The sequence below is a fragment of the Humulus lupulus genome, chromosome 6, assembly GCF_963169125.1.
Source record: "Humulus lupulus chromosome 6, drHumLupu1.1, whole genome shotgun sequence".
Classification (NCBI taxonomy): domain Eukaryota; kingdom Viridiplantae; phylum Streptophyta; class Magnoliopsida; order Rosales; family Cannabaceae; genus Humulus; species Humulus lupulus.
This window is the reverse complement of record NC_084798.1, coordinates 216,847,369-216,861,037: the sequence shown is the minus strand read 5'-3', so window position 1 is coordinate 216,861,037 and position 13,669 is coordinate 216,847,369. Positions and strand designations below refer to the sequence as shown.

The window sequence follows — 13,669 nt, the reverse complement described above, 5'->3', positions numbered from 1 at the left end:
ATCAATGATAAATGGGAGCCTAAACCTATTGCGAAATATGTCGAAATCGAGGCTGGAATATCTTAGAAAAATAGTTTCGAACTCATAACCTCGGAGCCAAGATACTGAGGATGAGGAAAAGTGACAGATATAACCAAATCATTCATATTACATGCCATATAAGTACTTTTCAGTTCATGGTTAAAGTAATGTCCGACCTTGATAAATAACGAGGTTGGAAGCGGATAATTCGAATAAACTATGCATGAATGCATCGAATTTCGAGCCTAAATCTAAACTATGTTTGTATGAATTAAATAAACATAACTCATCAATGCAAGAAAAATGCAAAATATTTCGAGCCAAGAAATGTAAAGCATATAATAGAAAAAGTTAAAGAAATTGTGTCAGCCCCGTGGGCACAAATTTAAATAGTTACAAGAATGAGGGGACGCAGCCCCGATAACTGATCTCTCCGAGATCGGATTTAAGGAAGAGGAGTATCCTTGGCCTTCTCAGCATCAATATCACCAGACCCTCCAGGACGAATAGCATGACTATCCTGCTGGGCCACCTCTCGAGCAGCTGTACTTGCCAAAAGACGGGCATTCCACCGCTCAACATATGTGGCTTCGAGAGGACCCAGGAAGCTGGTGTCAAGATCGTCATTGTCGGCCCAAAGTTTGTACATGGCCTGGTCGACCGCTTTCTCCCTCTGCTCCTTAGACTAATTCAGGAGGCGGGTCTTCTCGCTCTCCATGAAATCGAAGGTGGCAGACTTCTCCTCTTCGAGCTTGGCTTTGGCCTTCTCGAGCTCAGCGTTTGACTTTTCAAGCTCCTCGAGACGGGTCTTCAATCTTTCAATTTCAGACTTCGAGTCTTTGAGCTCGTCAACCATCTTCAGCTCGAGATCCTTCGAATTTTGAGCCAGAGATAAGCTCGTTTGCACCTCGTTGGTCAGCTTGTAGTTAAGTTGCGCTGAAACAACAAGGGCCTGAAACACAAAGAATGAATCAGAATTGTAATCAGAGACATAAATACTCTAAGACATAAATACTCTAAACAGAATTGAGAAGGCTACCGCGGCGGAGAGTTCGATACTCTTCTCATAAAGAGTGTTGCAGTCCGAGGCCTTGCGCACGAGGTCCCAGTGGTCGGCACCAAAGCCAGAAAAGCTCTGACCCACCCGAGAAAGGACGTCCGAGCTGAGAAGCGCCCCTTCTGCCCCAGCGGCGCCATCAAGTACATATTCCTCAGTATGAGTTCGGGCCGTTGGCAGCTGAACCGTTGAGGTAGAAGGTTTCTTCGGAGGCCGAGCAACTATTAACCGGGTCTCGGTGGGAAGCTGCGAGATGGATGCAGTAGAGCCTGACCCATCGACTTGGACAGTCGGCTCCTTGGAGGTGTCCGCAGTGATCTGGGCCGTGGGAGTCGTCTCGTGACGTTTAGACACCTTGGACTGTCGGTCGGGCCTCTTTGGTATCCTCGGGTGTTTGCTCTTCTGGGCGCCAGCTCCCCCATCACTAAAGAGCACGGTGTCGAGGTCGGGATTCATGACACCTGCATAATGACAATGAGTTAAACAATGATAATAACTTTGGGAAAAGATGTAAACCAGTCAAAGAAAAAACCTAACTGGGACTCTTCCCCGAGCTCGAGCTTGGGGACCATGAAATTCCCCCGTCTTCAGAAGAGGCGGGGGGAGTGCCTTCCCTATAAGTTGGTGACAACCTCGAGAGGTCCCTATAGTCATTGGTCCCATACTGCACCGCTATCCCATTCCACACCTCGTCCGTGGTGTACATGGTATCATATTTCCCGAGCCCACTATCAAACCTATGGACGCAGTCATCTACCCAACTCCATATGTAGAAGTGGTATCTATCCTGTGGGCACGAGACTAGTCTATTGGGCCTGTGTTTTAACAGAGTGGGGGACCACATTCGCGAAGTAGGAAGGGTTTTACCTCCTCCGGAGTCCGAACTCGAAGCTTCGTCATTGGCCTCATTTCCCGACCGCGGACTTCTCGAGCGAGTTGGGAGGGATGCTTTCCTTTCTCTCCTCGGAGGAAGGATGCCTGTGGGCAGTGGCACTTCCTCCCAGCGTTCATATTTTTTACTAGACCAGTCAGAGGTTGACTGGCCCTGTCCCAACAACCCACAAGCTCGCAGCTTGTCCTCATGTAGCAGAAATGAGAGAGACCTCCTGCCGTAAGGGAGTCGGAGCAGGCTCTCTCTGTGCTCCTTCATTGTCTCGTCAGGGGTGGGACGCTGAAAGTTAGCTGAAAGGCGAGATACACTTCAACCAAACATGGATTCAAGGGCTAAAAATTCGAGCTCAAAAATAGAAAGTAACGAGAATACTTACGAATCCGCCTAAACGAACGATGTTGAGACGGGAACAGACCGTCTGTCCAGAAAAAAGCCTTCTTGAAGTCAGGGGGGTGGTTCGGAAGATCTTCAAAGATCTTCGTCTCTTTGGGGTAGCTCGAAAGATAGTAGAAACCATCTCCTCCCCGAGCTCGGGAGGGATTACTCTTCAAACAAAAGAGATATAAAATCTCTTGGGGTGAAGGTCCTATCCACCTTAGCTCGTGGAATAAGGACCTCAGGGCAGACAGCACCCTGTATGAGTTGGTGTTGAGTTGGAATGGAGCCAACCCAACGAAATCGATGAAGTCTCTGAAAAAGGACTTCAGGGGCAGCAAAGCTCCTGCCCTTATATGTTCCTGGCTCCAGGCCGCGTATTTCACACTGGAATCGCGGCCCCCAGGAGCGAAACAGCTCCGTTCATGCCTTGTCGGAGCTCGACACTTCAGTGTGTCCAACGAGCTAAGGCCATGGATGGCCAGGATGTCAGTTATCTGGTCGGAGGTGGTAACCGAGCTCTGGTAGAATTCGGCTTCAAACATCTCCCTCCTAGGCTGCGAAGACGAAGGCTCTGCCATTAAGGAAAACTGAAGTTCCCCCGGGTGGTATGCTACCGTGACTTTTAACGCAGGGTCGAGGGGAACTGGCCTAGGTCCTGGGTTAGGCTCCGGATAGATGGCTTCCCAAAGAATCTTTCTCTTCTTTTCGATGACCTCGTCTATCTGGCGACGATAGTGGGCTCGAATGTCTTCTTGCTCGCGCGCGATCTCGTATTCTTTAATCCGACGCTGGTTCCGGGCAAAGATCGATTCCGGGCTCGGAGATTTGGGCTCGTAAGGAATTGCTCGTAATGACCCCCACCGTCTTTCCGGATTCTGTGACATCTAACGAGAAAGAAAAAATGGTGAGGGTCATGCATGCAAGAATCACGAGCTCGATGGATGAGCTCGGAGATCTAAGGACAAGAAACTAAGTATTTAGACCCTCACTAAGGGATCAGAGCGCGTGTTCCACAGGAAAGGAAAAGGGGCGTGGATGATTTTTTTTTTGAAAGTCCCGAAATTCAAGGGAAAGGAGAGTGGCGGTTAGCCAAGAAAAGCGTTTTTGGGTTTCGTGTATTTGTCAAAGCCCATGTTTTTATCCGAAAGCTTAATGTACAAGAAACGCTGCCTAAGAATTTCAAAACCCAGAAAATGGGAACCACATTCAAACGTCGAAACTGGGTATAAACCAGAGACGAACATCCAGAGTGAAAGTCCAGAAAGCCTAAAAACCTATCGGTTCAAAACCTCCTATCGCATCATGCTAAGAACATATACTAACATACACAGCAAACACAGTATAAAAAGAACAACAAAAATGGCGTACTTACATAGTGATGGTGATTGCAGCGAAATCGTCGAGTGGAGAAGAGGTTGCAAGAAAGAACTCACTGACTCGTACAAACCAGGATTCTTTTGTTTTTTCGGCCTAGAAAACATGCAATGAGAATAAACTGTGGAAAGAAGTTTTAGGGGGTGTTTTTCTTTTTTCTGGCTTGTGATGAACAAATGTGAAGAAGACGAAGAGGGAGTCTTGTATATATAGGTGGGAAAACTAAATTAATCAGGAGCGTTGATTAAATTCCTCAACAGATCGAATGGATGGGAATCGGTGACATGATGGCGCCGAAAAGTTGTCAGACGAACGATCGTGGGCGTGTTCCCAAGGTACTCAAGTACCTAAAGTGAGCAATACCCATCTGGCACGTGTTCATTTTCAAGAGTGTGACGGTATGGTTTCCAAAAAGAGTAGTTCAAAAGTTTCCTTCTCTTAGGATTCGAACAAATACTTTTGAGGGGGCAAAATGTTATACCCAGATTTCGAGCCATAGTAAATATGACCTCGAAAGCTGAGTTCGCAACAAATGGTCTCGTGAGGATTAGTGATCTAGGATTGTAAGTCGAGCCTGCAAAGTATGATGTATGATTTCGAAAGCGGTGATCTCGAAATGACCTCGATCTCGAAAGGTTGCTAACACTTTCATCTTCAGGAACTTCGGAGCATGGTTCTTGAGCTCGATATCCCATCTCGAAAGAAACGTTAGCTCGGGAGATGTCAGTGGCTCGCACAATGACATGAGACCAGAAATGTTGGAGACTTGAAGATACGCCATAACCACCTTGAGTATCTACAAGTGTAATAACTATGAGATGTAGTCCTCATTAGTTGATGTAAATCCCCAAGAATTGTGGGATATTATTTAATACAGTTATACGCCCCCTGATCTTTGGGGGACGTTTCCTTTAATATCTGATTATTGGCATTTAAAGCCATTTATTTGTATTCACAAAAGAGTAACTACCCAAAATATGTGGGATAGTATTCTGCATCCTTCTCTATAAATAGAGAAGACATGCACCATTGTAAAGGATCGAAATCCTAATCCTTGAGAGAAAACTCTGGAGAATTATTGCTGAAGAATTGTTTAGAGATAATCTTGAGATTAATAACAGAGACTCGTGGACTAGGCAGATTTAACTGCTGAACCACGTAAAAAACCGTGTTTGATTCGTTTGTTTATTTTTGGCCATTGTCTTAAATTGTTTACGTGCTCTATTCTTCTATCTGTTGACGAAAAACGGCGTCAACAAAGATAAACTAAAGTGTGATGTAACAATAGGTAACAAGTAGGAAGAATCAAGAGTCACCAATATGCATACTTATTTATTTGGATCTTTGATTCACAAAAATTACACAAATGGATAGTTCACATCCCAACTATTCATTTGGAAGATTTAACATTGATATATAAATATATTTTACAAAAATGTATTCAAGTGATTATTATTCTTTACATGGTTGGGCCTGGGTTCTTTTGGGCATATTTCTGGGCCAACTCTCTTCAAAAATGCCACAATTTCAAGTCTTTTTTTTTTTTTCAATTTTGATTCTTTATTCTTTCTTTCTTTTTATTTGTTTTTAAGTGCCAAAAATACCAAGTAAATCCTACAAAATAAAACGAACTAAATTAAAATTAAATATTTTCATTTATAAATTAAATCATATTAACTCTATGAAAATATTAATTAAAAGATAATTTATTTTGACTATTAAAATCAATAAATGTGTATTTTTTGGCACTGATCACTTTCTTTTTTCTTTTGTTTTAATGAATAAAATATATTTAAAGATATAATATTTAAATGATGTAAAAAAAAGAATGTAGATATCCATATGTGTAGTATAATGTAGAAAAATATATATAGGTTTTAGTGATGTATTTTGATTAATAGAGTAGAAATACTAATTAAAGTGCTCTAAAGTGTAAATTTATCAATCCACTTTATTCTAAATGTTCAATGGGTTAGATTGTTATATCTATTTCGGTCAAAGTTATGGCGATATGGACTTTCTTAAATCTATAAATAGCCATGATTTTCTTGAATTAATATATGTTCTTTTCTTTTCTTTTTAAAATTTTAAAAATTTTACATTCTTATTTTAAAAAATTTCTTTTTTTTTTCTTCATACGATGTCTTATTTCTAGATTTATTTTTACATTGGAGGAGGAGATTCAAACTTGGGTGGTGAAAATGTATAGTACCATTAGACTATATTATTTGTACACTTTGTTCATTCAACATAGTCTTTACCTCTTATAGTCAAATATATGCATAAATGGGGACAAGGTCCGTACTGCTCCCTCGCCTTGTCCCCGCACTAACCCCTACATTCCTACTTAAACAAGAACGAGAACTTCATAGATAACTATTTTGAAAAATTAATTTTTTTCTCTTCAAAAATTTGTAAAATTACTAAATAATAATAATACTTTCTTAAGTATAGTATAATAAAAAATGGAAATCTACAAAAATGTACTAAAAATAAAAATAAAATCTGAAAAATACGGTACATTACAAAAATACGGAATTTTTGGATAAAAACACAGAATAACAAAAGTGTAAATATAGAGTGGTAAAATCATAAATAAAAGCTGTAAAATACAATTTTTTATGATCAACGTTTACAAACTAGTAAATATATGTGTCAAACTTGTAAATATCTGTTACATATTTGTAAATAATATTTACAAAATCAGTTATAGAATTGTAGACTTTTTTTTTTTGTAGATAAAACTTACAAACAAATTTGTAACTAAATTTTTTTATTTTTGTACCAATGGTTTACAAATTTAGTTTTACAACTAAAAAAGATATTTTTGTAACTAACATTTACGAAAATATTTTATAGTTAAGAAATCATAAACAAAATATACATAAAAATATTATATTTTTCCACATTGTTACAATATTGTACCAAAAATTACATGAACCATCATATTAATGCTATACAACTTAAAAATATAAATTTAAGATATTTATTATTTATAAAACACTTTATTGAATATAGTGGTGAAATACAATATTTTTTTTAAACAAATTTTACATTTTTGTAACAACAATTTACAAAACTAATTTCACAACTAAAAAGTTTATTTTTGTAACTCATATTTACATAAATATTTATAAATTTATTCAACATGATTATTACAAAGATTTACAAAACTAATTTTTTAACTTTAAATATATTTTTGTAACAAAACTTGAAACTTGGATTGGATTATGATTTTGGTTTAACATTGAGTGTTGAGATTTGACTAGCTATGATTTAAAAAATATATATAATATTTTTATAATGAATAATAATATTGTGATTATCTTTAACTGTATATTGTAACATATAGTTATTAATATTAATTTTAATTAACAACATATTGTAACTTGTATAAATATTTATTTATTTTTTGAGTAATTGTATAAATATTAATTTTAATATTAATAAATATATTTATTTTAAATAAAAATAAATTAATCTCCTTTATTTTATTTTATTGAAGGTAGTACTATAATTATTATTACTTTTATTATTAAAACAAAGGTAAAAAAAAATGGTTGGGGAAAACCTATGCCTGAATTCAAAGACGGTTGGAGCTTTTGTATTTTTGTAATTTATTAAATATACCGAATAAAATGATTTTTTTTTATATTACGATGGGAGATGTAATTATTTCATAAAAAATTATATCAAAATTATATTTTTTCTAAATATATATATTAAGAATCAACTTAAGGTTAAATATATAATACAGAAAAGATTAAGAGTGGGGTTATGTCCCTATTTGACCAATTTGGCCCACATATTAAGATGACCACTACCCTCAATTCTTTTTTTTTTTTTTAAGTGTAATCTAAGAAGTTTCATTAAAAAAAAAACAGGAACAAGTCCACTACTTAGCTTATGAATAAGCCAAAATGATAAATGATTTTCCGAAAGGGCGATCAACCAACATACAAAATTAAACACTTTGTTTGTAGTGGTAGGCTTGTAGTTGTTAACAAGATTATAGACAGTCGATAAAGGAACAAATGAACAATACCTTCGACAAAGATTACTAAATGTGACGGTGAGGGAAAATACTATTTTGGTCTTTGTATTTTCTCTAAATACGTGATCGGTTTTTCTGTTTTGTTAAATGATAATTCAAAATTTGACTTTTACAGAATAGATCAAAATAATATTATAAACCCAATTTTAATAAAAAAAAATTAATTAAGAGATAATTTTTTTGTCATTGGCGATATGATAGGTTAATGGAAGGGAGAATGTGATTAAGGAGTTGATAATAAAAGAATATATTTGAAAATATTCTCATAAAAATTGAATTTAGGATGTTATTTTGATTCATTTTGTAAAACATATAGTTTGAATTATCATTTAATGAAATGCTAAGACTGACTACGTATTTAGAAAAAATATAGAATTTTCTGTTATCATTATTATTATTGTTATTATCTACTAATACTCATAGTCCAAATATGTCATTTGCATGTGTTGTATATTGCTAAAAGAATTTTAATCATTTTGAAATTTTATTGAACTTCCTTCCATTTTCCAATGAAAAGTTTAGGATCTACTTTTTTAAAATAAGTTACCTTTTATTTACATTACTATTTGAACTTTTAATAGATGCCTTCTACGGATAATTGTTTAAAAATTTAGACCATTCTTATATTTATTAAGGATATTATTTTACTTACTTATTTGTGTTTTTCTTAAGAATTCACTTTTTATATTTAAAGAGATGTTTTTATATTTATAAGGAGTAAATAAAATTTCTCTTTAAGTTTTTTGTCAAATTAATTTTAATAAGATAATAAAAGTATTTCTTTGCCTACTTAAAATTATTTTTTTTGCATTTTGAAATATTTTACAAATATATTTAAAATAATTTATTTATGTAAAACAAATTATTATTATTATTTTCTTCTGCTCTTTCTCCACATGGCATGTCTTTTTTGTAATGCATGAAACATGCATTGAGTTGACTGCTCTCATAATTGAATGATCTTTTAGGGTTTTTTCTACTTCTTAAAAAAAATGAGCTATAAGAATTAACTTCTTTTTTTGTTCAATTATTGAAAATGAACTAAAGTTTGTTCCTAGTACATATAACATTTAACACTTGAGGCTAATGAACCCAAGTAAAAAATAAAAAATAAAAAATCAACTAATTTGAGTTGTTGGTGTGTCAAATGAATAATAATAGTTATGAATTTATCTTTTCAAAGCCTAAATAGATAATTTGTCAATGTTATAATTGATTCTCCAAAAACTTTCTACAATTTGTCTTGCTTCAAAGTCACATTATATATAAGAATTTTTCATGATTGCGTTTCTATAATAATCAATTACAAAAAATAAAATAATATATTATATACTAGTGTTCTTTTTGAGTTTATCACATGTTAAAATCAGTGATTGAATACACTTTAGTATCAATCAATTTACTTTACAATATTTATAAGAAGTCCCAACCTAATATAATTCTTTTGAGAAAATACTTTTGGCAACTGCGTAACTTTTAAGTTTGATGATAATTTTTAATACAGATAACGTTTAATTCAATCTTGAAAAAAAAAAAAAAAAAAGTGTCGAACCTCTTAATAATGAATGAGGATGTGAGCTTTACCACTAACTTTGAGAACCAAAAACACCACCAAGTATGAACAAGGGTTTGGTTCGAACCTTTTACCTTAGACCATCTTCAATGGATGGTGCATATTTTGTTCCAAATTTGACCTAAAATATGTGTAAATACAATATTTGACCTACTTTCTGCATTTGTACTCTATTAGATAAAGTGTAAACTAGCTAAAAAGAGTCAATAAACCTGAAAATGCATATTGAAAATATACAAAACAATTAATTTTTTTATTAAAAGATAAATTAAAAATTAAAAATATTTTTCAATTACTAAATTGTATTAATGAGTGACAAAGGAGTACTTAAAAAATGCGATATTTATTGTGGGCCAAATTTTACCCGTGCTTTATTTTGTGTCAAATTTGACACAACTTTTAGCATGTGCACACATTTTAGACCACTATTGGAGTTACATTTGTTGAAAATGGGCTAAAAAATTAATTATGCATCACTTTTATAACACTCTATATTAGTTAGTTTTAGGTACAAATTACACTGAGTGTCCAGTTTTAGAGATGCCATTTAATTTTTAGCCACTTTTTAAAAAAATTAATTTTATACCCAATATTTATTTGAATCTACCAATTATACCTTTCAGTCATAACTAAATTATATGTGTATAAGCAAATGAACTATGAGAAATATCATTATAATAATGGGTAAAATTTAACTAAAATTATTTAATAGCTAATTTTAGTTAACTAATCCTAAAACTGGATATTTATCAAGTAATCCCCTTTATTAGTTTATTAGAGATGCTATTAGGTTACAAATTCTAAAGTGACCACTAATTATGCCAACAAGTGGTAACTAATTTCAAATATTAAGCTATCATAACTTATTATTAAATATTTTTAATGAAATACCAAATTGATCACAGTTATTAAATAAAAATATAACAATTAAAACTTATATAACCATCTATCAACAAATATATATAGATTTCAACGAATATATGTTTGAATAAGCCAAAATGAGTGTTTATGACATATAATAAAATAATGAGAACCGAAAAAGGAGAGGAGAACAATAAGATGTATATAATAACCATAAAAAAATAATGTACCCATAATATGCTAAATCTATTATTTAAATTAAAATGTTGAAATATTAAAAAAAAATAAAGTGGGTTTTTGGAATATAATTATTCTTAATTGGAATAACTTTTTCGGCCTCGGATTACCGCTTCATGTGATACATCTTATCTTGCCCCATAAACAAACAAAAACTTTGGTTAAAGCTAAATCAGGCGCATTTTGAAATTTCATGCATACGACAAAGTTTACTGAAACGACAGATATATGTGAGTCGTCGTATCTCTTTTTATTCAAAATTACTTTTTTACCCTTTTTTTGCTTGAGTTAATAATGGTCCTTGATTTTATTTTATTTTATTTTTTTCAATGAGTTTGTTCTTTCTACTAGTTTTGTTTCTATATATTATTGGCAAAAATACATAAAATAAATCATTGCACTTATTCGTATTTCAAATTTTGTAAACAAGACAATTTTTTCTTGAAATAGATAAAACTTTACAAAACTACATCATCAAATAAAATGCCTCTATATTACGGCAAAAATATATATTTTAAAAAAAAGACATTTAAGATTGGTTTATTTTGAAAATCTCACTTCACTATGATTTTTTGTGTGTTTCTCTTTTTTTTTTTTTATAATTAACAAAAATAACAAGAAAGTAAAAATCAATAATGCTAAAAGTACTTGTAAATTTTATTAGTGGAATTATATTTTCACCGCAATTATATAAGAAGAGGCTATCGTTTACAAAATTATGAGCAAAAGCAATTAAAAAAAATGAATAAGTTGATATTTTTTTGAAAAAAAAACTATGAAAAAAATAGAGATGTTACACAATTTTTTCAACCGATTTTAGGTGGATTGGTTAATTTTTTATTTCAATATACTTTCAAACTTATAATCAAAATACATTGATTTTGTTTTTTAATAATCCAATCCTATATTTTTTTCTCCAATCATGAACATATATTACTTAATATAAGGACATGATATTCACATCCCAATATTTTATAATAATATCCAAAAAAAAAAAAAAAAAAAAAACTAAATTTGACATAAATCTTTTCGAATCTATTCACTCTTTCATTCTTCTTTTATTTTTTTAAGTAAGCTTATCTATACATATTATTTTTTACTAAAACTAGAGATAAAAAAAAACGATTAACACACTAAATTTAAAGAAAATGAAAGAAAAAAAAATTATATGTAAGTAATGGTATATACTATATTGTTATTAAAATATAATTTTAGCTATATTTTTCTATGGAACTTTTAAAAAAATAATTTTTTTTTTCATTATTTGTTGTTGGATTCCCTTAAAATACCATAAACTAATGAACACAAAAACCATCAGACACATATTGACAAAATCACAAAGTAAAACAAAACCATTGAAAAAAAAATAATTAAAAACAGCCTAATGAAGAAAAAACCAAAAGATAATAAAGTGTACAAAATAACCCAAATTGTCAATTAGGTTTATACATTTTTAGACCTTGTGTTTTGACTCATTACTTGTTTGGATATTATTTTTTTACAAATTATTTTTTGGACCCTGTGTTTTGTAAACCTAATTTTGATGAACAAAAAATTGAATATAACAACACAATCCATAGACAGAATGACTGTATTTTTGGTCTGAGTTGTTAGTTTGATGAATTATTTGTGATTTTAGTTCAAAAATATTTGTGATTTTAGGAGTCTATTTGAACTATTTTAAAACACAGAATCCAAAAAATAATTCGTCAAAATACAAGATCCAAAAAAATAATGTGACCAAAAATATGATCTAAAAAAGTTATAAACTCTTATAAATTAGCAAACCTAATAACACTAAAAAAAAATACACGAAAGCCATGGGCATTTTGGTAATTTCAGTCAACAGTGAAAAACAAACCACCGATCACAGAAGGTTAAAAAAGTAAAACTAAAACCCAAAAAAAACAAAGGCTCAATTAGCAAAAAACCACTAAACACTCTCCAGAGAATCTCTGCACAGAGACTCAGAAAAGAGTAAGAGAGAGAGAGAGAGAGAGAGAGAGACTTCGCTTACTACTTTTTCTTTCCCATTTTCCTTTTTCACATACAAAATCCGAACCGATTTTCTCTCCAACCAAACAACCAAAGCTTCGTCTCTTTTCTCTTCTTTTCTTTCTTCACTGATAATGGAGATCCAGGAAAAGTTGATGAGATTCAAGTTCCACATCCTGATAACGCTCGTTCTCTGCTTCGTAATCACTACGCTGATCCTCGTCGCCCCCAAATTCCTCACCATTTTAGCTTACTTCTGGCCACTTCTCCTCTCCACCGCTCTCTTCCTCATCGCCGTACTCGTCTTCGCTAAAACCTCCTTACCTCCCGCCGCCGCCGATAAAACCGGCGAAGGTCTCCTCGATTACGTCGCCGGACAACCCGACCTCCACCACCACCACCATCACCACAACCACAACAACCACCACGATGAGGTTGAACAGCCAATCAAGCCACTCGATGAACACGCCGTAGAAAGCTCCTCCAAGGCCGAGTAGATAGTTCCAGAACCAGAGCCATAGTAAGCTCATCCAAAATCACTGTAACTCCTTTTTTTTTTCTTTGAGATTTTCTTCCTTTGTAGTTTGACATAACGCTTTTTTTTCTTTACTGTATATCTTGGGAAGAATAATATTTGAGTTTTTTTTTTCGTTAATTTTTTTTTTTAATTTTAATTCCTTTATTTATTTTAATAATGTTACAGTTATACTAATCAGGGTTAGTTTACGCAGTGTGCGTAGTGCGCACCACTACTTGAGTGAGTGTACGTGAGTGAGTGAGTGATCGTCTGTGGTCGAGCCTAGCTTAGCTTAGCTAGACTAGAGTAGTGTAATCCTTACGTAAGCAATCCAATGAGCTAAAATTTTGGTATTTTAGCAAAAAAAAAACATTTAAATTTATGTTACAATTCTTTTTTTTTAATGTTGGAAAGTTGTTTTGATTTTGATTTTGATTTTCTCAATTATATATTATTAAAAAAACCCTTGTATTATGAAATTTTTTGAAAAAATTGACTCTTGTGTTGAGCTAAATTGGAAATTTAGGAGAGTTGGTGAGAAATTAGTCTTAATAAGTGGTAGATTTATATACTTTAATTGTATTAAAAAAATTACTTTTACAAGTTTTGAAAGTTTTCTTTTTTTGAAATGACATGAGTAGATCATTTCACAATAATATTCTTTTAAGAGCTTTGGATTTTGCTATAAAAATAAATAAAAAAGTAATTTG

At 32.7% G+C, this 13,669-nt stretch overlaps 1 protein-coding gene across 1 annotated transcript; it reads left to right on the top strand.

The window, feature by feature from the left end:
- Nucleotides 1-12,435: 12,435 nt before the first annotated feature.
- Nucleotides 12,436-13,073, top strand: LOC133783283 (probable pectinesterase 15). The gene has a single exon (XM_062222850.1). It carries the CDS (start codon nucleotides 12,577-12,579, stop codon nucleotides 12,937-12,939), a length of 363 nt encoding a protein of 120 aa, XP_062078834.1. The 5' UTR covers nucleotides 12,436-12,576; the 3' UTR covers nucleotides 12,940-13,073.
- The last annotated feature ends 596 nt before the right edge of the window (nucleotides 13,074-13,669 follow it).

Coding starts and splice junctions, on each gene's coding strand:
- LOC133783283 (XM_062222850.1), top strand. CDS start 12,577: ATGGAGATCCAGGAAAAGTTGATGAGATTCAAGTTCCACATCCTGATA.